Below are 22,172 nucleotides of genomic sequence, written 5' to 3' on the forward strand. Positions count from 1 at the left end.
TTTAAGCAAACGATCCCACTGGACTTAAAACCTCTCTGTGCTTCAGCTCAAAGCAATTCAAAGTTCCTGGTGCTGAAAGGTCTCAGGTAGTTCCATCTCAATGATTTTTCCTGGGTCAACACTGCCTCTTCTGGAAGCGCCATCACAGACTTCCTTTCTGCCTCGTTAACCATCTGCTCAACAAAAATGATGGGCTCTCCATGTTTCTCTGCCATGTCTGTAACTTTGTGTGGGCAGGCTGTACTTCCAAAGCCTAATAGTCAGGTGGAAATTTGTGCACTCTGAAGTATTTTGAGCAGTCATATGGTCTGTTTAGCTCTGTAGTTGCTCCTAACGTTATTGGCTTGACGTTACTGGCAATCAACAACTTGGGGCGGGGGAAATGTTGGCAGTAGACTTAGGAGGGTACATACAGAGAAAGGAGACACTGTACTTGATTAGAACCAGGGCCATAACTGTGGATCTGAATAATTGTCTGAAGAGTTCTGTTTACAATTCTGAGAATTCGAGTTTGGGTTTTTGTCAACATGTGTCCTTGTAATGCTTCTCTGAGGCTGCAGGGGGAATGCCACGCTTCATGGCTGCCATCCTCTGAGCCCTGCCCTGTATGCTCATATCCCTATGTGTGTCTGGTAAGATTAGGGGAGGCAGGTGGGATGGGATAGGGAGTGGTGGATTGACAGTCTTGCAGAACACCTTAAAATACAGGCCTCTCATAAAGAGAAGGAAACCTGATGATGACAGGATACCATTCTTTGGTTCTTGAGGTATATTGGTCCTGCCAATAGAAACCTCTTCATTGTAGCAAATCCCTGGCCTCTGAATTTTTTTTTTTTTTGCAGGGCTTGTTTACCAACACCACCTCAGAATTCAGTTACCAGAATAACATTTATCCCACGGAAGATTGACTTGTTGGAATTCATGCTTTATTGCCTTGCCTTGAATGTTTGGGGTGTACTACAAGAGCCCTTGATTCTGGGGAGGGAGCCACTCTTTACTAGGTGGCCCCAGGCCAGGGCTGGTGTTGCCTCAGAGCCTCAGGAGCGTCTTGGGTTCACAGGTTGATCTGTAACTCCCTGAGGCTGAGCTGAATATGTTTAGGGAGGTACATGCTCTAATTCCACATGCTTTCCTTGCATCCATTCACACAGGGAAGCCTGCCCTTGGTTTTGCTGTTTATGATTTGTGATGCTCAACAGTTGCATTGCAGCTGCTGGCCCTCACCTGAACTCAGCCCTGACCATTGCAACCAGTTGCGAAGTGAATCACGAGTAGGGAGCATTTTATTTGTTTTTCTATCTTTGTTTCTCTGTCTCTAATTAATTTCAAATAAATAAATAAACATCAGTCCTCTGTAACAGTGATAGATGGGACTTTTAATCTTTATGAGATCAGAGAAACATTGTTGCTTTTCTCATTTTCATTCTCTAAGAAAAAAATAATTCCTCAACAAGGTTAAGATTTATCTTCATAAAAAAATTTATAGTATCAAGTCACCTCTTACAACTCTAGTACCCCATATCAGAGCACTGGTTCAAGTCCCAACTGCTCCACTTCCAGCCCAACTCCTTGCTAATGCTCCTGGGAAAGTAGTGGATGATGACCCAGGTATTTGGTCCCCTGTTATTTATGTGGGAATCCTGGGTGGAGTTCTGGCACCTTGCTTTACCCTGGCCCAGTCCCAACTGTTGTGGGCATTTGCATAGTGAACTAGTGGATGAAAGATCTCTGTATCTGTCTCTTCTTCTCTGTCATTCTGTTTGTCAAAACAAATAAACAAACAAGAATTGAAATCTTATGCAGTGTTCTGATTCCTATTCATCCTTCTGCAGGTGGTACTTTGAACCTGTCACCTCTGTGCCTCCCAGAGGCAAAGACCCCTTATCTGATCTAGTCATTAGCTGCAGGATCACCTTCTGATTCACCATCTTTCTAGACTATGCTAACTGTGTGCTCAATCAGTGAATAGAGCTTGGTAGAAGCAATATTTGACCTACTTCAAATAAACTACTTTAAATAAACTTTAAAGTTTATTTTTAAAAAAAATGATGCTATGTGCAAGTCAACATCAGAACATAAGGCCAAAATCAGGTGGAAAGTATAGGCTATGAAACAAGTTGACAGCTGTTAGAAAGCAGTCTGTGTGACATCATGTCTTGGATCTGTCTCCTGGTGAACATTTCCTTGTCAAACGGCTTCTATCTGAGGTCTTTCCTCTCCCAGAACTAGCCCTTCGATGCTCTGAGTGTGAACACAGGCACTGTCAACAGACCTTCCCATTCCTTGTGGACAACTGAGAATTTCACTGAAAATATAAGTGTCAATTAAGTTTTTATAGAAGTAGAAATAGCAGTGATGAAAACCCTATTCAGGTTCCATTCTCTTCCGTCCTGTTGCAGCTTACTTGCCTTGTGTGGAAAAATTTATCCAAACCATTCAGCAGCTGGATTAACTCAGCAGCTGCACTGACTTATATGTGAGCAAGACACAGCAGCTGCCTCAAGGTCAGAGCCCTCCCTCATTCTCCCACACTGAACCGCACACATCTTAGTGAGAGCTGAGAACCTTGGTATTGAAGTATCCGTAATTTCTGCCTGTATTAAGAACCATAGCTCATGTAATTCAAGAACACAGAGGTGGTGATGATTACAGCTAAAATCTTTACCATATCATAGCTATTTGTTGTCTCAAGAAGAAAATAGCCACTTTTCACACATGCTCCATTCTTTAAACTTGTAAATGATAAACAAGTTGGGCAGAACTTTCACCAAGACTCTGAACAATACAAGTATGAATGAAATTAAGATGAAAGACTTCCATTTCAGTCTTGGAGCTACTTCTGCATCTGAATGTAGACACTTAATTTCTTATTTTTCTAATAGGATGGGAGAGAGAGATCTTTCATCAACTGACTTTCCTCCCAAATGTCCTCAATAGCCAGCGCTGGGCTAGGTATAAGCCAGGGGTCAGGAACTGCAGCTCAGTCTACTGTGTGAGTGGCAGAAACTTAAGCATTTAAACCATCATCATCGCTTCCTAGGCGCATTAGTAAGGAGCTGGATTGATGCAAACCAGCATTCTAATTTGGGATGCAGGTTTAACCCATTGCACCACAATGTCCTCCCCTTCTGGGCCTTTAATTCTGTTCACTTTGAGTTTTCTTTCTAGGAAAACCAAAGAACCTCTCAATGAGTAGAGTGGTTTGTTATACAACACTGGAGAGGGCCAAATCTACCATTAAGAATTTTGTCATTTATTACAGGAGATTTTCATGGGTAGGGCTGTGGACTTAGGGCTGTTACAAGTCATTCTGGTGACAAGAGTAGCAACAGATTCTTAAAGAAATAGTTCATTGTATTTCTTCAAATGTAGTTATTCAAGCAGATACATAAATCCCCATTTACTAAGTGTGTACTAGTATCTCTTTGTAGGCACCCATTTGGCTGAATGTTTTACACAGTTGTTGTTTCAAGTGCCACAAACTGTAAAATCCATGGTGACAAATCTGAAATCCACCTAAATGTTCTTCACTTCTCTGAAAAAGAAAGAATGTACTCATTAGAGTCAGTCACAAAATGTTGGATGAACAGAGAAATAAATGATGATTGATTTTTAAAGCCAGCATTTTCTAAATACACATATATTGAAACTTATACATTTTAAGTGTACAATTCAATGAGTTCTGGCGAATCTGTAGTGTTATATAGCCACCACCACAGTTAACATAGAGGCTATGTCTACCAACCCCTTAAAATTTCTCCAAGTGCCTTTATAGTTAGTCTGCTCACTATAGTTCAACCTTTTGGCAACCACTGATGTGCTTGCTCTTTATTAGAATTGTGTGCAATTCTAAATGAGTAGATGGAAATATATAGTACATGGACTTTTGTGACTGTCTCTTTTCACTTAGAATACTACTCTTAAGATCCAGCCATTTTATTGCACAGATCATTATCTCAATTTTTATTCCTAATTATTATTTCAGTGGGTGGTTAGGATACATCACAATTTGACTAATATAAATAAAGCTGCCTTGAACATTTAACATGTAGGATGTGTGAATATGTTTTCATTTCTGTTAAGTAAATACCCAGGAGTGGAAATTTTGGATTGTATGGCAAGTTTATAACTAACTATTAAAAAACTATCCAGGGCCTGGCGCGATGGCCTAGCAGCTAAAGTCCTCACCTTGAGCGTGACAGGATCCCATATAGGCGCCGGTTCTAATCCCGGCGGCCCCGCTTCTCATCCAGCTCCCTGCTTGTGGTCTGGGATGGTCCAACCCTTTGGAACCCTGCACCCACGTGGGAGACCTGGAGGAAGTTCCTGGATCCTGGCTTCGGATCGCCACAGCACCAGCGTTGCAGTCACTTGGGGAGTGAATCATTGGACGGACAGAAGATCTTCCTCTCTGTCTCTCCTCCTCTCTGTATATCTGACTTTGCAATAAAAATAAAATAAATCTTAAAAAAAAACAAACAAAAGCAAACTCTCCAAATTTTCTGTGATGGCTATACAATTTTATGTTCGTATCAGCATTGTGCAAGAGCTCTGGCTCCTCTGCACCCTTGCTACCCTGTGGTATTGTATCAGTATTTTTACATGTAAGCCGCTATAATTTATATGTATAGTATATCCTTAGGATATATAGGTAAATGTATGCTTGTTAATATAGGTAAATGTATTCTTATTAATCAATTTTGTAATTCCTTTTGTGAAATAACTGCTCATAAATTTCCTCCATTTTTAAAGATTATTTATTTTTATTGCAAAGTCAGACATATATAGAGGGGAAGAGAGAGAGGAAAATCTTCCATCTGATGGTTCACTCCCCAAGTGACCGCAACTGCAGGAGCTGAGCCTATCCAAAACCAGGAGCCAGGAGCTCTTTCTGGTCTCCCACATGGGTGCAGGGTCCCAAGGCTCTGGGCCATCCTCGACTGCTTTCCCAGGCCACAAGCAGGGAGCTAAATGGGAGGTGGGGCTGCCAGGACATGATCCGGCACGCACAGGGGATCCTGGCGCGCACAAGGCAAAGACTTTAGCTGCTAGGCCACCACACAAGGCCCAAATTTCCTCTATTTTTAATTGAGTTATTTGTTTACTTGGAAGTTCTTTATGCACTCTGGATGAAACATACTTATCAAATATTTTTAGCTGTTTTGCAAAGAATTGAGCCTGTGTTGTCAAGCTTGCATATTTAACCAGGGATTGAAAATATCTTAAAAGATCACATCTTTACTAAACATGTACAGGCCTTTTTTTCTTGCTAGTATTCACTGAACAATTCAGTGTAACAATTTACATCTCTGCCCTTAAATTGTGGTAAGTATGGTAAGTAATCTAGCTATGATTTAAAGTGTGAGAATGTATGGGAACTAAATGCAAATATGGTGCAGTTGTATCTAAGACTCTGGGGCATTCATATTTTTGATGTCCACTGGGTAGTCAGGAAATGACCCTCCTGCAAGTACTGATATACACCTGCATTTTATATCAATCTTTGACTGGTTTTGTTTATCATTTTCTTACTGTATTTTGAAAAATAAATATTTTTCATTTTGACAAAATCCAGGCTTTTGGTATCCTGTTTAGGAAATCTTTGTTTAACTTGGAAAATCAGATTTTCTCCCACCTTTTATTCGATAATTTTTACAGTTTTAGCTCTTAAATTAGGTCTAAGATGATTTTGTTATTCTTTTTGTATGTGTGAGGTAAGGATTGAGATGTGCTTTTTGTTGTTGTTGTTTGTTTTTTGTTTTACATATGGGCATCCATTTTTCCATGCACTGTTTATTGAAATTTGTCTTTAATGAATTATCTGAATAACTCTATAGAAATTAAATTGAATGAATATGTGTAGGTCTATCTCGGGATTCTGTTTTGTATCATTGAACAATGTGTTTGTTCTTCTGGGAATATCATGTTGTCTTGATTCTTCTGGCTTTATAGAGTCCAGAAATACAGCAATAGATGTCTTCCAGCTTTGATCTTGTTTCAGCATTGTTTTGGCTACCAGCTTAACTGACTTTTAAAAACCAGTTTTTCTCAATATTGATTTTCTTTTTTTTTTTTTTTTGCCACTTTTTGTATTTTATCTGTTTGTTACTCTTTTCTTTGTTAGTTCTGGGCTTAATCTTCTGTTATTTTTTTAGGTTGAAACTTTGGATTAATGACTTGAAATCTTTGCTGTTTTATAATATCAGCATTTAATGCTGTACATTTTCTTCTAATCACTGCTTTAGCTGCATCCCATAAGTCTTAATATTTTGTATTTTTTTCCCAAAATGTTTTCTAATTAACCTCATAGCTTCTTCTTTGATCATAAGTTATTTAGGTGAGTGATATTTAATTTCCATACATGTGGAGATATTGCAAATATCTTTCTGTTTGACTTTTGCTCTAATTTTAATGTTGAGAGAGTACATACTTTATATGTTTCCAATCATTTGAAGTTTATTAAGAGTTTTTAAGACCCTGAATATTATCTATCTTGATGAATATTCCACAAGTACTTGAAAGCACTGATATTTTCTGTTGCTGTTGTTGTTGGGTGAAGTGTTTGAAAAATTCCAATGAAGTTAGTTGATTAAGTCTACTGTGTCTAAACTGATCTTCTATTTGTCAGTTGCCCTGTGACGTTATAAATGCAGTTCTAGGAGAAAAGAAAGAAATAAAACATTTTAAAAAGGGAAGGAAGAAGGGAAGGGAAAGGAAAAACGAAAGAAGGACATGCAGATCCTATGGTTTAAAGTGTTAATAAAACAAGGGTTAGGGACCCAGGTTGTGGTACAATAGGTGAAGGCACTAATTGCCAGCATTCCATTTCAGAGTACTGGTTCAAGTCCTGGCTGTTCTGCCAACACTCCAGGTTCCCGCTAATGAGCCAGGAAAAGTAGAAAATGATTAGAAATATTTAAGCCCCTGCCACCCATATAGGAGACCCAGGAAGAGTTCTTGGCTTCTAACTTTGGCCTGGCACACCAGACGTTTGGTGGAGTAAACAAACTGGTGGAAGAGCTGTTTCCCAATCACTGCCCTTCTATATGTTTACATATATGTTGGAAAGACAAGGTGATAAAGACTGGAAGCTAACAAAGATTCCCTTCTCTTTTTTATTTTATTTTTATTACAAAGTCAGATATACTGAGAGGAGGAGAGATAGAGAGGAAGTGGAGCTGCCGGGATTAGATCCAGCAGCCATGTGGGATCAAGGCAAGGACCTTAGCCACTAGACCACGCTGCCGAGCCCGATTCCCTTCTCTTTTTGAAACACAATTTCTACTTCTCAGGCTCTCAAATTTCTCACCCAAAGATTCAATCCCGTTGAAATATTCCCATTTTCCTACAAAGAGCCAAAATTCCAAGGAAAACTAGCAGGTATGAGCCCTGCATCTTCACCATGCATAACATACAAAAAAAATTATCTTCACACAAATGACGTTTTAAAACAAACCATACTTTTACTTCAAGTGCAAACATCTAGATGCCACCAGAGACTAAAATGTGAGAGCTACCAGGAGCTGGAAGGCTAAAACCGTTGATGAGTGAGATTAATTCCATAAGATTAGAGTGTAAATAAATAAATAAATAAGAATAAATAAACAAATAAATAGCACAGTAGACCAAGAAAATGATTTCCCGTGGGTGTGACTATAGGTCTTCTGTTCTTTTAAGTTATTTATTTGATTTCCCAAAACGAATTGAAATGAATGAGAATCTAACTATGTTGTTCACATTTAATTGAAGGATTCCAAATGTCAAGTTATTTGCAAACAAATTCTTACTGAAAATGATTGCTTTATGTTTTATAAATTAGAAGATTCAACTTAACACCCCTGAGATGCCAGGCACCCTGATGGTGCTGGAATTTCAACTTGTTAAAAATACTACCACATTGATCAGTGCTCAGGACTGGTCTACATTTTCTGCAGAACAGTAATCCTGGAGCTCATGAGGAGTTATGACTGTGGGATGTAGGCATCTTTACAAAGAAAAAATTACAGGAGGTAGTGATATTTCCTTTAGCAAGTAAATCTTTTCTTTTAAGACTTATTTGTTATTAGAAAGGCAATCTTAACAAGAATGTTACATTAACATTATTGCACTTGCACTTATATCCTACAACTGTAATTTTCATCTTTCTGTTTCCTTTTCCCTTTCTGCTGCTGGGAAATTTATACCTAATATCTGTCAATTTTACTAAAAGGACAAAAAAAATCAACAGTAAAACTATAGACTCTGTCTCTTAGGATCAAATAGCATCATAAGTAAATGTCCCTCTAATAGGAAGCTAAAATAGATCGATCCATTTTAAGGAGGGAAATGTAATGTAAATTGTGTGTGAGCAATGTAATAAATTCATTTCCCCTGGCAACTTGTGCCTACAGTTCTACATTTCTGTGAAAATAGGCGCTGAGGAGAGTTCTCTGGGGGAGTTGTTACCACACAACCAGTTGAGTTTTGCTTCCTATGTTGTTAAAATTGTTATTATTCTGATTTAACCTAAGACCCTTGTTAGTGTTGTACTTTCTGTGGCTTTCTCTCTGACTTTATTTGTGTTTCTCACTGGTTGCAATGAAATGGCATTTTCCTGACAACATCCCAAGCAGTGCAGAGTTCATCCATTATCGTACTATTGCATTTACAACTTCTGACGGCATGTGGTAGTCACTGTAACCAATGTGTGTACATGGCTGGGTAATTTACATATCTCAGAGAGATGATCTCAAACTACTCAATCCTGGATAGTAGGAAATAAGAAGTTTCCCATTTTACAGTGGAAGGAATAGGCATTCTCAAGGATGTGTGACTTGCTCCAGACCATATTGTGAGGCTTAGTGCTTTCTTATTTGACCTTCATCCTCCATCATGGAGTTTGACTAGTCATGTGTTAGATCCAAATCAGCATTCAAGAATGAGTGAATCCCCACTTCACCTAGGTTGCAGTGACTGAGCCAAAATCAGGATGACCCTGCCATGGATTTGTCCCTCATGATATATTGGCACAGCTTCACGAACGGAGTCATTTAGGGTCTCTGCCATTTGCAGGGGTGTGGCTGTCCATGGCCAACTGAGAGCAGTCCAAGTCTTCAGCTGTAGCCCATGTTCCTGACCAGCTGGCCTTGTTCTATTTGATTTCCTTGGGTGGGATTGCCCCACATCAGCACCAGCTGTACCCTTTTCCTTTTGGATTTGTGGTCATTATTAACAGTGCTCAGTACTTTAGCGTTCCTTAAGCAGCTTTCTTAAATTTCCTAGGTTTAGTTTTCTGTCTACAAATCAGGTGTAGCAGCACCACCAACCTCCCTTCATACTTGAGATGAACTTGTTTGGCCTATTTGCCTAACATGAGGTCAAGAATTTCTTTGTAATGAATCCAAAGTCGAAATGTTTATAATACAGTTCTGTTTTCAGAAAGAGTGAAGCACACACAGACATTCCATTGTCAAATCTATAGACAGCAAGGCTGACTTTCAGGTTTTGCCAGGCTGTAACATCTGCATCTGTAACCTGCTCCCCAGATGGCCCTTTCAATTCCCAGGCAGCATGTTTGAAGTCAAGGAAACAGAATAGACCATTCTATCCTACTCTAGAGAAAGCAATGAGTGAGTTTAATTTATTCTCCTTCCATGTGTGAGAAGAAATTGCTCAGCTCCTGACCATCCCTTAGTAAGAAGTAACTAGCTAATGGCAACGAAGCCCCCAGATCAACGATTCCTCCATCCTCTTCACCAGTCAGGTATCCACCTGCAACTCCTCAGGAAATGTGCATTTTAGGGAGTGCCTTCCTTCCAGAGCTCTCTTGTGAGCCCCCTCTTTTCCTCTTCTGTGATTCATGGAGAGTATGCTTTGTTTTTTTCACAGCTTTTTGATTCATTCCTACTATATCTTGGTTCCTTTGCCCCAAGCAAGAAATATCTCCATTCCTTAGATGCCTCTGCTGGCAGAGCTGCTGTGAATAGAGTTCTCCAAGGCTTAGACCTTTGGCTGTGAGCCATGGACTATATCTCAGTTGCTTGTCGCAGTTGGTGAGTGGCCTGAGTTCTTGGCTGTACTTTCCTTCCCAGCCAGAAATCCATCATCTCAAGCTATCCAAGAGCCCAAGGTTCAAGAATGTAAAGTAGGGGAGCAAGCCAATACTTGAACTTGATCCTTCTGAATAAACATTCTAAACATGGCCTCAACAACTCTACTCTTGTTTCCAGCACCTGGCATTGATTCTCCCACCCAACCTAGCAGGTACAGGATGAATACTGGGTGGTTGCCCACTCAGTAGCCTCGAGTGTAACTCTACCCTTCCTATACCTATCTCTTTATGACAAATGGATTTTACTGTAACTGGGAAAGGTTTCTTTTGAAAAGCCTAGAAAGGTTGGAATTTAGCCTATAGTGGTAACCAGACTCTCTGTGAGGTTGAATTTCTGACAGACATTCACTGCAACATTAAGAGAGTGAGGAATGGCAGAGGGTTTGGAAGCCCGAACACATTTCCTCAGAGCTTTCAATATTGTTTTTAGTCTTCCGACATCAGTCATCTTTAGAATGGGGAATGTGTTTCTATATAAAATGTTGCCTGACAGCAGTGTAGATGAGGTGTGTTATGGTGCATTAGTGTCTTAATTTTTTATATATTTTCTCAGTTTGATGACCATCGGAGAAATCTGGGGCAATAGAACACAAGAAAAATAAATCTTAAGGGGACAGAGTCAAGGGTAGTGGAGATTGATCATTTGAGAAAGAACAGCATAAAAACCAAAGACTATTAAGCATTAACTTTCTTTCCCTTGATACTTTCTTATTAAGAAGCTAATACCACTGAAAACAGGTGAAGGAATAGAAAAATGTCCATAAAATGTAAGGCATAGCCTGCTTTCGTCTTAATTCTACTCTGAATTAAGGCAGCAGAAACCAACCTAACAGCAAGGGAGGCAAAAGGCAGTAGTGACAGCGGGAGAGGTGCATGTCATCAGGAAAGAGGGACTTAGTAACATTCAGGTACCATGTTGGTAAAATTCTGCACTGCCCACACAACTTGCAGGCCCAGCTTTTAGTGTAGGATTTTTTTTTAAAGTATCTATTTGAAAGTTGGAGCTACAGGGAGAGAGAGAGAGAGAGAGAGATCTTCCATCTTTTTACCTTCCCCATTTGTGAGTATATTGTAGCCTACCAATTACCTATTGTGAAGAACGTTATGTGCAAATAGCCATTTGGATTCCTGCTTTCAGTTCTTTTAGGTATATAACCTAAAGCAATGTGTCTGGATTGTATGGTGATTCTGATTTTTTGGAGGAACCTCCATACTGCATTCTGTAGCAACTTTACATTCCCTCCAACAATGCACAAAGGTTCCCGTTTCTCTGCACCCTTACTTCTGACATTTTTTTGCAACTAATTCACTTTTTTTTTCAAAATGTCAGTCATGCCATGAAGGTCCAATAAACACTGTAACCCATGTCTGTCCTGTGCATAGAGAGAATCAGATGTCCACAAGCCTCTGGTGGAATGTGTGGTCCCTAATCCCCACCATCAAGGAGTGGTCTGGATGACCTAACTTGTCAAGGATGATGACTTCAGGTCACAGACTCTGGGTGGTGCTGCTTCAGCTCATTCTGACTTTCTGTGCATTGAAGCAATCCCCTGGTATCAAAACCTGATGTTCATTCTCCCTCTCCAAGGGTGTTTAGCAGTAACAAAATAAAGTCAAAGGAAAAGAAGAATCTTGTGTTTTAATTGAATCTGATTCATAAATATTAAACTGAATCTGATTTGTGAACATTCAAAAGTCCTGGTCAATATCATCCAAGAAAAATAATTTCTCCTCTCATTAAGGGTCTAGACCTCGTTTCTGCAGGTGTTTTGTGACTTTTGGCATTTTTGGATCTGACAGTTGAGTCAGAGGGAAAATGTGGACTCCTTATTGCATTTTCAAATTTTATTTTCTGATTGAACATGTTTGTCAAATCTGCGACTGCACGGTGGTAGAAGACTGTGTCCAATGACGATTTTGTATTTGTTAATTTATTTTTGCAACTGAAGACAGTCTATAAACTGTAGCAATACTATGGGACAAATATTCTCATTTGCCTTAGTGTATGTTCCAGCCTAGACTGGGATACAAGTAGCAAAAAAGCAAGTAGAGATAGGTGCCTTGTTCTGCTTTAAAAGACACCAATATTCTCAAGAAATGGCATCTCCTGTAATAGAGGACAGTCAATTTTGGGAAACAATTTGAAAGGATACATATGAGCCCATGTGGCGATGGGTAAAGGAAAGAATGTCTTTAATTCACTCTCCCTCTGAAATCCCATATTCGGTGCAATGTTGGGTGCAGTAGTTAAATGCCATTTAGGAAGGGCTTATTCCATTATAGGAGTGCTTGGGTTCAAATCTCAGCTCCACCTCCAATGGTAGCTTCCTGCCTTATTATGTAAACAAATATGTTTAAGGCTGCTGTATAAAGAAAACTAAGATACTTCAAATGGAAGATAAAATTTTAATCTTTGGTACAGAAAAGCATTATATATCTATTCAGTTCCAAATGGCTTTTAATCACCAGCAGTTCTGGTATCATCCTTGAGATATTTCAGAATAGTTGTCAAGGAAGTTCTCTCTAGTTGATTAATGAGGATAAATTGATTATGGTGACAAAGGGAGGAATTCATCATGTGTCAGCAGATACAGGTTTCTCAAAGGGTGTTACTTCAATTGCAAGGAATCTAGACACACCTAACTCAGTACCAAAATAATCTAGCAGCATCTTTGTGGAGGAGGGGCAGAGAAAAGGGTCAGTTTCACTTTTTACATTAGCTATTGTATCCTAGAAACTAGGTGCTTAGTTTTATTCCAGTATGGCTATGATCTTCCTTAACTTTCTACCAAAGAGCAACATACATACAGACCAGCAGTGATTGTGTGGGATTCTGACTGCTGTTGCTTTAAATCTACAAGTTAGCTGAGGGAGATTTGACATTTTACTGATATTCATGATTCTGATCCTTCTATTTGGCCCAATGCCATGTTGTTCAGTTTGTTTTCTCTTAATAGTATTTTACAGTTCCAGTGTACAGATCTTGCAAAACCATGAAGACTTGGGATCATTTTGTTGATTTTGAAACATCATTCCAAAACATAGTTAGGGTGTACTCTGGTAAGGTGAAGATCAAAGTCTCATTTTTCTCTTCAGATAGTTGGAGGGGCAGTGAAGCAGTATAGTTACCAATGGTGTGATCTGCCTGGCTGGGTATTTTTTCCATTCATTTAGAAGCTTTGTGCAGTTACCCAGGGCTGCTGAGCTGGCCTAATGCATGTGGCTGTTTCATTGCTTTGGAATGAAATTCTAATGTGGTGGGTTGTTTTCACCAATAAAGCCATGAGAATATAATTTATCCATTTCCAGAGTTCTTCCTGGAAGAACTGTATTTTTCACATATTTTTCAGGGTAGAGGTTAAATTAGTTAAATCAAGTTGCATTTCAGCAAGACGTCTATGATTGTCACTCATGCCAATTAATTCATTATTTTGAAAATTCAAAGGGGCATAAAGTTTATTTATGAGCCTGTATTGCTCAGTTTATTCAAAATAATAATATGCATTTGTCAAGCATTTCTAAAAGATGATTATATTTAGAAATTTTGATATTACATTTGCTTTGATATAAATCTTTTTATTAGGTTTCATTACCTAGATAATGAAATCCCTTCATGATTTATTCAAATCTCAGCCTCTAGTTTTTCAAAAATTACTTCTTACTTTACCAATGGAGAAATTATATTAATATGCCCTGCAATGTCAATGCAGTATAGTGATGTCCTTGAAGTTAGGTTTTCTTTCTTTTTTTTTTCTGTAGGCATTTCTAAACTCAAATTTCTATTAGTTTCAAGAGACCTTTCTCTTAGTAGATTATGTACACGTGAACTTAAAAAGCTTGGATTCTTTTTTTTTCCAGAACTTCCTTCCACTGCATGCATTACTATCATCCAGTTTTGAACTGCTTTCATGGTTCTTGGCCATAGCCATGATAATAACCTGAACTTGCTTTCCCCTCCTGTAATAATTATGTTCCGTGTATTATTTTATGGGGCTGTTATTATTATTCTCTATCTTCGGTAGAAAAGTACCTGAGCCAACTCCCAAAGGATCGTCTTTTCTGTCTCTGATTCACGTTTTCTCCTGTTGCAGATTGGATCTGAGGCCCCTCCCCAGCAGAGCCGGGTTGCTGCTTCAGTGAGCACAAGTGGAGCTAGTGCTGAGCCAGCTCGCCACGTCTTCTCCTTTTCATGGTTGAACTCCCTGAATGAGTGATGTGCATTCCAGCTGCTGCCACACTGTCTGCCTGGCTGCAATGCACACAGGCAGCAGGTGACTTAGATGGAGTTAACGTGATGCAGATGATGAATGGGACCGCCTCATGGGATTTCTGCAAAGGAAACAATAAAAACAAGCAAAATCTTTTAATCCCAGATGACTTACCTAACACATTGAGGGAAGAGAACACTTTGAGAAAATAGCTACAGTAAAGCATTGGGGAAAAGAAACTTGCTCTTACGCGAATCTTTTACTGTGTGGGAAAGATTAAGAAGGGTGTGTAGGTGTGATAGATGTGTATGCGTCGATAATGAGTGGCAAGTGTTGATGAAAGTAGGCACTACACTCTTGTCTTTAATAGGCACTAGCTGTTTGTTATGATATCATCGTGGCTCTTATTTCTTTTCCTCCTTAATGATGAGGGTGGTCAGTGAAACTCAGTGTCAGTTTAGTAGTGACTGATCTATCCATTGTGGATAAAAGGTAATCATTGACCAAAGCTATGAAATGTTCCACAAACTTGTCCTCATTTCCATAGTAGATGTCCCTGGGCATACGTCCAGAAATTCCTTTACCTCTGGTGATGCTTCAACAAGGCTGGAGCCCTAGGATGCCTCCTGTGCCGTTTTTCTGATTTTAGTTTTAGCTATTTGTATAGCTCTATTCATATGTCATACAGATATATGAAAAAGATCTTCCAGCTGGAGTTGTCTACTTTCTCAGTTGTCCACTGTGGCACCAATCTGGTAGGTAAACTATAGAATAGTTGCATATATTTAAATATATATGCACACATGACACACATTAATATATGTAAATTTAGACCATGTTTTATTTGTGATGCTGTAATGCCTCCCTCAGTATACAAATGTAACTTGACTCTGTACGAACTCTTAAATAAATGCAGTTTTAAAAAATTTAGTCTTATTGTGAGTCATTCGGTGCCTCCTATTATCACATTAATCTATTAGTCAGATGTATTTCAAGGGCCTCAGGGGAAGAAGTGTGCTCATTCATACAAATTAATTTCAAAGAATTGAACATGCAATTGTATTTTGTAAGAGTAAGCTACCAAGGCCAAATACATTGTAAAACTAATTAGGTGTGCTGTTTAAAAGGGAATAAACATAATCCATATTCCTTAGAATCAAAGCAATTAGGGTTGGCATAGACATGATATGACAGTTATTTATGTAGCTGTTAAAGTCACAAAGTTGCTTGAAATAAATTTTTTCCCAGGTGTCACTTTATAGCCAATAAATGTAGTTGTTTTTAAGTGGAGATGCTAACAAGTGTCTCCTATTAAAAGCAGTGATTGGAAAAATCATCAAAAAATTGTTTGTAATACTAAAGTCCTATCTTGATAAAGTGATATTCTCAAAGTAAAATAGAGAAAAATATATTTTTTAAAAGATTTATTTTCCACATTTAAAAATAAATTTTTAAAAAGCAGTATTTTGGCCGCTTAGTTTGGAGGAATATTTCCTCTAATCAACTCTTCTCTCTTTCGTTTGTCCCCACTCTCCGCAGCTATTTCACATCAGTCAGGGTTAAATATTTCCAATCTGATTGAACTTCTATTTGTGGAACTGCCAGGTGTCAGAGCTGGAAGCAACTTTCCCAGCTGCTTAAGTCAACCTCAGATGAGTCACCTCGGGAGCAGAGAGGAGCCCAAGCCAGTACAGGTCGCTGTGAGGCTCTGACATGAGTTTGTGTTATGTTTTTAGTAGGAAATAAAATGCGGGACGTTTGTCTTTCATTTCCTGCGCTGAACAAAGGGGGAAGCTAGGAGCTGAGGGCGTTTCCTTGTGTGAACATTGAAGAGGAAGAATAAAGGCACAACCACCTTTGCAGGTTTTATTAAAAATATAAATATTCTGCATTCTCTTACACAACCAAGTGATCAAGGATTGGAAAGACGTTTTATTACCGAGACGTTTACAAGAAAAAGTTGACTCAAAGAGCCTACAAGCTTCGTCTTACCCACCCACTCGGGAGCTGTATTTCATGCTTCGCCCCAACCACATTAACAACTGGGGGACTTCCATGTTTTCCGAAACCTTTCTCCTCTCTCGGGGGGGTCTACATTCTTTGAAACATGGCCATGAAGAAGCTTAACAGGGAAAAACTAAAGGAAACAGGACAAAGCATTGTTGTCACTGCAGGTGAATACACTTTGTGCATGCTAATTGGGGGTAGAGACTTTCTCCCCGTACATCCTCTATATTTCAAGCTATATAAAAAATAAACAACTGATATCAGAGCAGCGCTATGGTACAGAATACTTTGTTTAAATGATTTGTGCTGAATGCAGACTCTTTGGTTAAATGCACCGCTTCATTTCCCAATAATCTCCATCAGTTTCCTGTTGCTGTGGGCTTGCTGCGCTAACTGCTCGGCCCTGGCCATTTCCAACACTTCCCGCAGAAGGTGGAAGGTGAGATCCAGGGAAATGGGGGGTTCCTCGGAGCGCCTCTCCCTCTCCGGTGCCTCCTGGTGGTCGCCCAATGCGCCCTCGGCGCCGATCTCTGCCGGGCTCGCGCGGCTGTCCAGCGAGCGCGCAGACAAGGGCAGCTGCTGCAGCAACACGCGGAAAAAGTTGCCAGCTGCCTGGTCCGGCGAGGGGCGGCCGCTGTTGCCGGGGCCGGCGAGGGGCGAGGAGGCGGGCGAGAGCGCGGCTGCGGGGCTCCTGCCGAGGTTGCCCAGGCGGAGGAAGTACTCCTCTCCTATGCGGAGCAGGACTGGCCGAGGCTGCGGCTGTTGAGGCTGCGAGGGCGGCGGCGGCGGCTGGAAGAAATCCAAGGGCTGAGGGACCTGCAGGGCCTGCCGGATGCCGAGAACGGGCCCCCGGCGCAGGAGGGCCCTGCAGGGCGGGCAGGGCAGGAGGGCCACCAGCAGGACACCCGCCGACACGAGCAGCGGCAGCCGCATGTTAGGAGCACTGGCTGCTGCAGAGCCGGGCGGAGGGCGCAGGAGAGCGGGCGAGAGGGAAAGAAAAGAGTTGGTGAGAGTTGAGCTCTGCTGGGGGACGCCTTCGGAGGTCTCCCCACGGGACACCCATGGACGTGCCAGGCCCAGACTGGGGAGGTTGGAGGGGAGGGGAGTGGGGGGAGTGGTGCTGTCCGCGGTACTGAAGCTGCCTTTCCAGAACCTCAGGGGGTTGGGATGCCCTGGGAGCTCACTCCAGAGCCCATCCCTCACCTGGCAACAGCTAGCCTAAACATTGGAGATATCTAATGGGACAGTGTCTGAGTCGTCTTCTCAACGACCCTCCCCACACCAACTGATATCTATATCCCCCTACTCCTGCCCCAGAGTAGAGCAAAACAAAGCCAAACATTGGAAGACCTCACCTGCTCTGACAATCCCCTTTTAAGGTATTTCAGAAATTTCCTCCAAACCCCCCTCCTCCTCTTCTTTCTTCTTTGGTTCCTCCTCCTCACCTACTGCACTCCTCGTCTTCCTCCTTTCTCCATCCCAGTCCTTGCTTCCTTCTCTCTCAAGTCGGGATTGATGGTAAGCACAACGGGGCTTTTCCCCCCTTACCACGAGGGTGGAATAACTGACAATTTCAGGAGACTGAGCAACCGTCTAAGTTTGCTTTTGCCATTATCTCAGCTACTCTAGGGACTGCATGTAAAATCAGCGCACACAAGCATCCATCTCCCCTCCTCCCGCGCGGGGGGGGGGGGAGTGTTCTCTCTCTCTCTCTCTCTCTCTCTCTCTCACACACACACACACACACACACACACACACACACACACACACACACACACGCCAGCCCGCCAGGCGGGACAGGGCAGCCTGCCCAGGGAAGGCGCCTGAACCGCGGCTCCGGCAGCCCAAAGTTGGAGGCGCGCTCCGTCCAGGCACTCCCTACCTTCCCCGGGGCTGCACAGGTGAGCAGGAAGCTGCCGCCTCTCTGCAGAGGGTCCTCGCCTGGCTTGGAGCTGGAGGTTTTCTCCCCTTCTCCTTTCTGTCGCCTCTCTCTTTTTCTTTCCCACTTCTCCTTCTCTTCCGTCTCTCAATGGACTTGGGTTCTGAGTTTCTCCACAGCTCAGGCTGGAGTGGGGTTTTATAGCGTCGACCCTCTTCAGAAAGCACGCAGCATTTGCCTAATAAGCTGACGCTCTCTTGACAGCTCGATTGCGTGCTGCCTCTGCTCCTGCATAAATCATAGGGCCCCGCCAAGGAGCCAGGGACAGAGTTTTTGCTATTTCAACACTGAATCTCACATCCAATTATATCAACAGATATTTATCGCCTCCTTGGTGACGTCAACGAGCCCTAAAATGGAAGGGTTTCTTGTGACTTGTCCATTGATAAAAATTCTTGAATGAAATTTCCCAAGTGGAAAAACGTACTGACCTCTTACTAGGGAAGGCCAACCAGAGGGGAGGATCAGAAAAGAGACGGCAAGCGGGAGGGTAGACCAGCAGGGCAAGTAGGAAGGAAGGGAGGTCTACCCTAATCATTTTGCCTGAAAAACCATAGGCAGTTGGTCACCATGGGTGTACCCATGGAGACTCTCTGCCTTCTAACCCCTGACTGCTTGTCTTTGGATCTGAAGATACCACCTTGCTGGAAATACTTTCCCAATATCTTTCAGCCTGGAGAGGAACGAGAACCAGGACTCCTTGGGAGGCCATCCAGTTTTTTAGCTTCTGTTTGCTTTTGCCTTCAGGAGCAGACAATGGAATTCTAGAGGCAAGACCCATCAGTCTGTTGAGAAGCAGCTCAGAATTTTCAAATGATGGCAAGAGCGACTCTCATGATCAAAGGGCATATACCTGTCTCAGTTACAAGTCTCAGATAGTCACCAATCCCCTTGCTTTTCCTTTCAGAATCGGAAACTAATTGTAGGCTTTTCTATTCCCAAATGAAACAGTGAAAGCACCAGGGAGAGATGCATGGATTAAACAGTCTTTATTTACCTTACTCAGTGCAAACCCAGCGAGAGAGGCACCCATTGTACCACCATATACTGTTGGAATAGGCTAACTGCATGAGAGCAGGCCTGTATTCATCAGTTTCACGTTTTCATTTATGAAAATGGAGTCCGTGAAAATGTAATCATATTTATTTTTCTTCAAACTGCTATCAACATCCTTGATAGATTTTGTATCAGAAGCATTCGTGTTATTTTTTTTAATCCTTCAGTTTTCCGAATTCAAATGTGCTCCACATCAGCCTGATATATGAATGCTCTTTGGCAGGACTACAGAATGGAGGGGTAGGCCTATAACAACCACATTCAAATTTGGAGATAATACTATCGTATAGAAGGAAGCAGCTGCCTTGAATTCTGCAATTCAAAATGTTATTCCAAACTCTGAGGTCTGATTCAATTCAACCTCCAGATTACCATCAGAGCTGTTTACCAGAAATTTCCTGCTTCTCGTTTCTGGTTAGCTCTACTGCTTCCTTTGTAGGTAACGTGACAAATGAGGCAATGCATATTTCAACTCTGCAACAGCTCTTAGAGGCAAAAAGAAGGGAGGGAGAGAAAAGCTGTTTCCAGAGATGTCAACCCATACTTGGATCATTACACTCAGGGGGTAACTTTTGACACAGAGCCAAGGAGAAAACGTGCCCGAAGGTGTGAGTTGTTGCTAATAGGTCATGGCTAGGGAAAATGATTGAGCTCCTGCAGGAGAGCTGTGTTTTAGACTGGTAAGAAGACATACAGAACCACAGATGGGTTATTGAGGGCTTCTCTTTAAAAGCTGAAATGGATGTCAACATTTTTGCCTGCTTTCCTTTGTGATTTCTTCTCCACCTCCATTGGTAAACATTAGCTAAGATGTCAATCTGGAAATGGAAACTTGACTTGAAAAGGAAGATTTCAGGTAAATGGACTCAGAAGAGGAACTAGGAAAGAAACGGACTGGAAATTGAACTGGTGGGACCTAAGAATTAACTTTAGCTAAATCCCAAGCTTTGGGCTCTGACCAATCCAGTACTCCTTCAGCTCTGTCTTCCTTTGGGCGGTATGGGGAGTGTGGTTTCAGTTTAGCTCTCTCATCACCATTGAGTCCTTTGAGGGTTTCCCTAAGAATAAATTATAGGGCATTACAACTTACCCCAAAGGTAGTTTTCATTAAATCCTCAAACAGAGAGATCACTTGAATTAAGTGCAAACCAGAAAGGTTCTTGACTTACTAAAAGTCACCCAGGTAATTAGTGGTAACGTTAGAATTAGAACTCAGTCTATATTATTTATATAACAACATCCATTTCCTTTTCCAGCAGAAAGTCAAGGACAAATTGCAGTGAGAAGGTGAGATTAAACAAAGCAATGTATTCCTATTTCCTTATATTTGTAAAACTAAGGTGTGAGAACACAGAGATACTCTACATGCTGGTGCCCCTGGATTCTCATATTAAATCTCTAAGTATACATACTGCATTTACCTTTGAGCCAAAACCAGTAATTACAACATGGGGTTTTGGAAATGCATTGCCCATTTAAAATGAATTAACTTTATTTTTCCTCTGTCTGTGACAACTGGAAAAAATAATCTTTTCATAAAATCATGACCAAGATGTGACTAGAGAAGTAATATATTGAAGAAAATATACATGTTGAGTAAACTAAATATCTGACTCCATAAAAATCACCACAAATACATCTGATCTTACATGTAAGAATAACTTCTTGAAAGTTGTCGTTCTCCGAGGAGCAAATTTAGAGGCTGGCATTGTGGCATAGCAGAATAATTCGCTGCCTGAAACTCCAGTGAAAGATGTGCACCTGCACTCACGTGGGAGACCCAGAAGAAACTCCAGCCAGTGCCATGGCTCCCAGCTCTGATTTAGCCCAGCCTCAATGGTTATGGTCATTTGAAGAGTGAATCAGCAGATAGAAGTTCTCGCCCTGTCTCTCTCTTTTCTCTCCCTGTGACTCTACCTTCAAGATAAATAAATCTTTTTTAAAGTGTAAATATTTGAGAATCTAGAACACAACTGAAAAAATAGGAGCACAAAAACAGTGATTACTCCATGTTTTAAATTATGCTTTAGTAGCAACAGGAAAGGGCCAAAGATATAAGGTATAATTAAAATAGACATGCACAACAGTCTAATGAATAAAGAAATATCAGAAACAATAGGAACTGCTTGCCATATTTTTGTCACCTGCATCTGCTTGTAACTTCACACACTTCTATTCAGCAGAGCACATAACAAATATTCCAATTTTGCTAACTTAAATACTGACTAAAATAAATCCACTTCCCATCCCCACAACACAGCCTTCAAAACTGCCCAGGGAATGGACAAATGCTTTGGTAATTATTGGTGACTGTGCTGTAGATGGATTAGTAACTACCTCTGCTTCTAGAGAGGGGCTAGAGGAAGACTCAGTGCTTTCTAACTGCTTCCCCAGGAACAACAGCTTGCATTAGTCGCTTTCGATTATCAATGTCATACATCTTCCTAATGGAAGAGTTGGAGAAATCAAAAAATTATAAAGAAGAATACAAATCTCTCAGAATGCCAGAATCTAGATATAAGCACATTGAATGCTTTGTTGTTTCCCTTGAGTGATTTTCCTGAGCTCATCCATTTTACATAACGGAGTTAACACTGTGCTCCTAATTGTGAAATTCTGCCTTCTAAAAAAATCCTCTTCTTTAAAAACTTAAAAGTAATTGACCTCTCCTGGGTGCTGGGAGGGCTCCTTCTTCACTGCCTGCATTTCTGTTGTCAGCATTTTCATCCTCCTCCACGGGCTCCTCTTTTACTTGCCCTGCTCCCTGCCCACCTGGCTGTGGACCATTTGCTGCTGCTTCTGCATCTTGTCTGCTCAGCCACCATCTCCTCTTGTCTGCTCTCCCTGAGGCAGAAGTTTGTTCGACTTTCT

The 22,172-nt window shown here is 41.1% G+C and overlaps 2 protein-coding genes across 7 annotated transcripts in view; one reads left to right on the forward strand and one right to left on the reverse strand.

Moving 5' to 3' along the window:
- The window catches only part of TRIM55 (tripartite motif containing 55), a 42,775-nt gene extending 27,561 nt beyond the window's left edge, over positions 1-15,214 (forward strand). For all 6 annotated transcript variants that reach the window (XM_058668687.1, XM_004588015.3, XM_058668685.1 and 3 more), the window contains one exon: positions 14,182-15,214. In XM_058668687.1, the coding sequence (XP_058524670.1) occupies positions 14,182-14,192 (11 nt within the window). In that variant the 3' untranslated portion in view covers positions 14,193-15,214. The remainder of the gene's footprint in view (positions 1-14,181) is intronic.
- Positions 15,215-16,606: 1,392 nt separating this feature from the next.
- Positions 16,607-17,254, reverse strand: CRH (corticotropin releasing hormone). The gene has a single exon (XM_004588018.2). The coding sequence runs from the start codon at positions 17,236-17,238 to the stop codon at positions 16,645-16,647; it is 594 nt and encodes a 197-aa protein (XP_004588075.2). The 5' UTR covers positions 17,239-17,254; the 3' UTR covers positions 16,607-16,644.
- Between the last annotated feature and the right edge of the window lie 4,918 nt (positions 17,255-22,172).

This window comes from Ochotona princeps, chromosome 9 (genome assembly GCF_030435755.1).
Source record: "Ochotona princeps isolate mOchPri1 chromosome 9, mOchPri1.hap1, whole genome shotgun sequence".
Lineage (NCBI taxonomy): Eukaryota > Metazoa > Chordata > Mammalia > Lagomorpha > Ochotonidae > Ochotona > Ochotona princeps.

Coding starts and splice junctions, on each gene's coding strand:
- CRH (XM_004588018.2), bottom strand. CDS start 17,238: ATGCGGCTGCCGCTGCTCGTGTCGGCGGGTGTCCTGCTGGTGGCCCTC.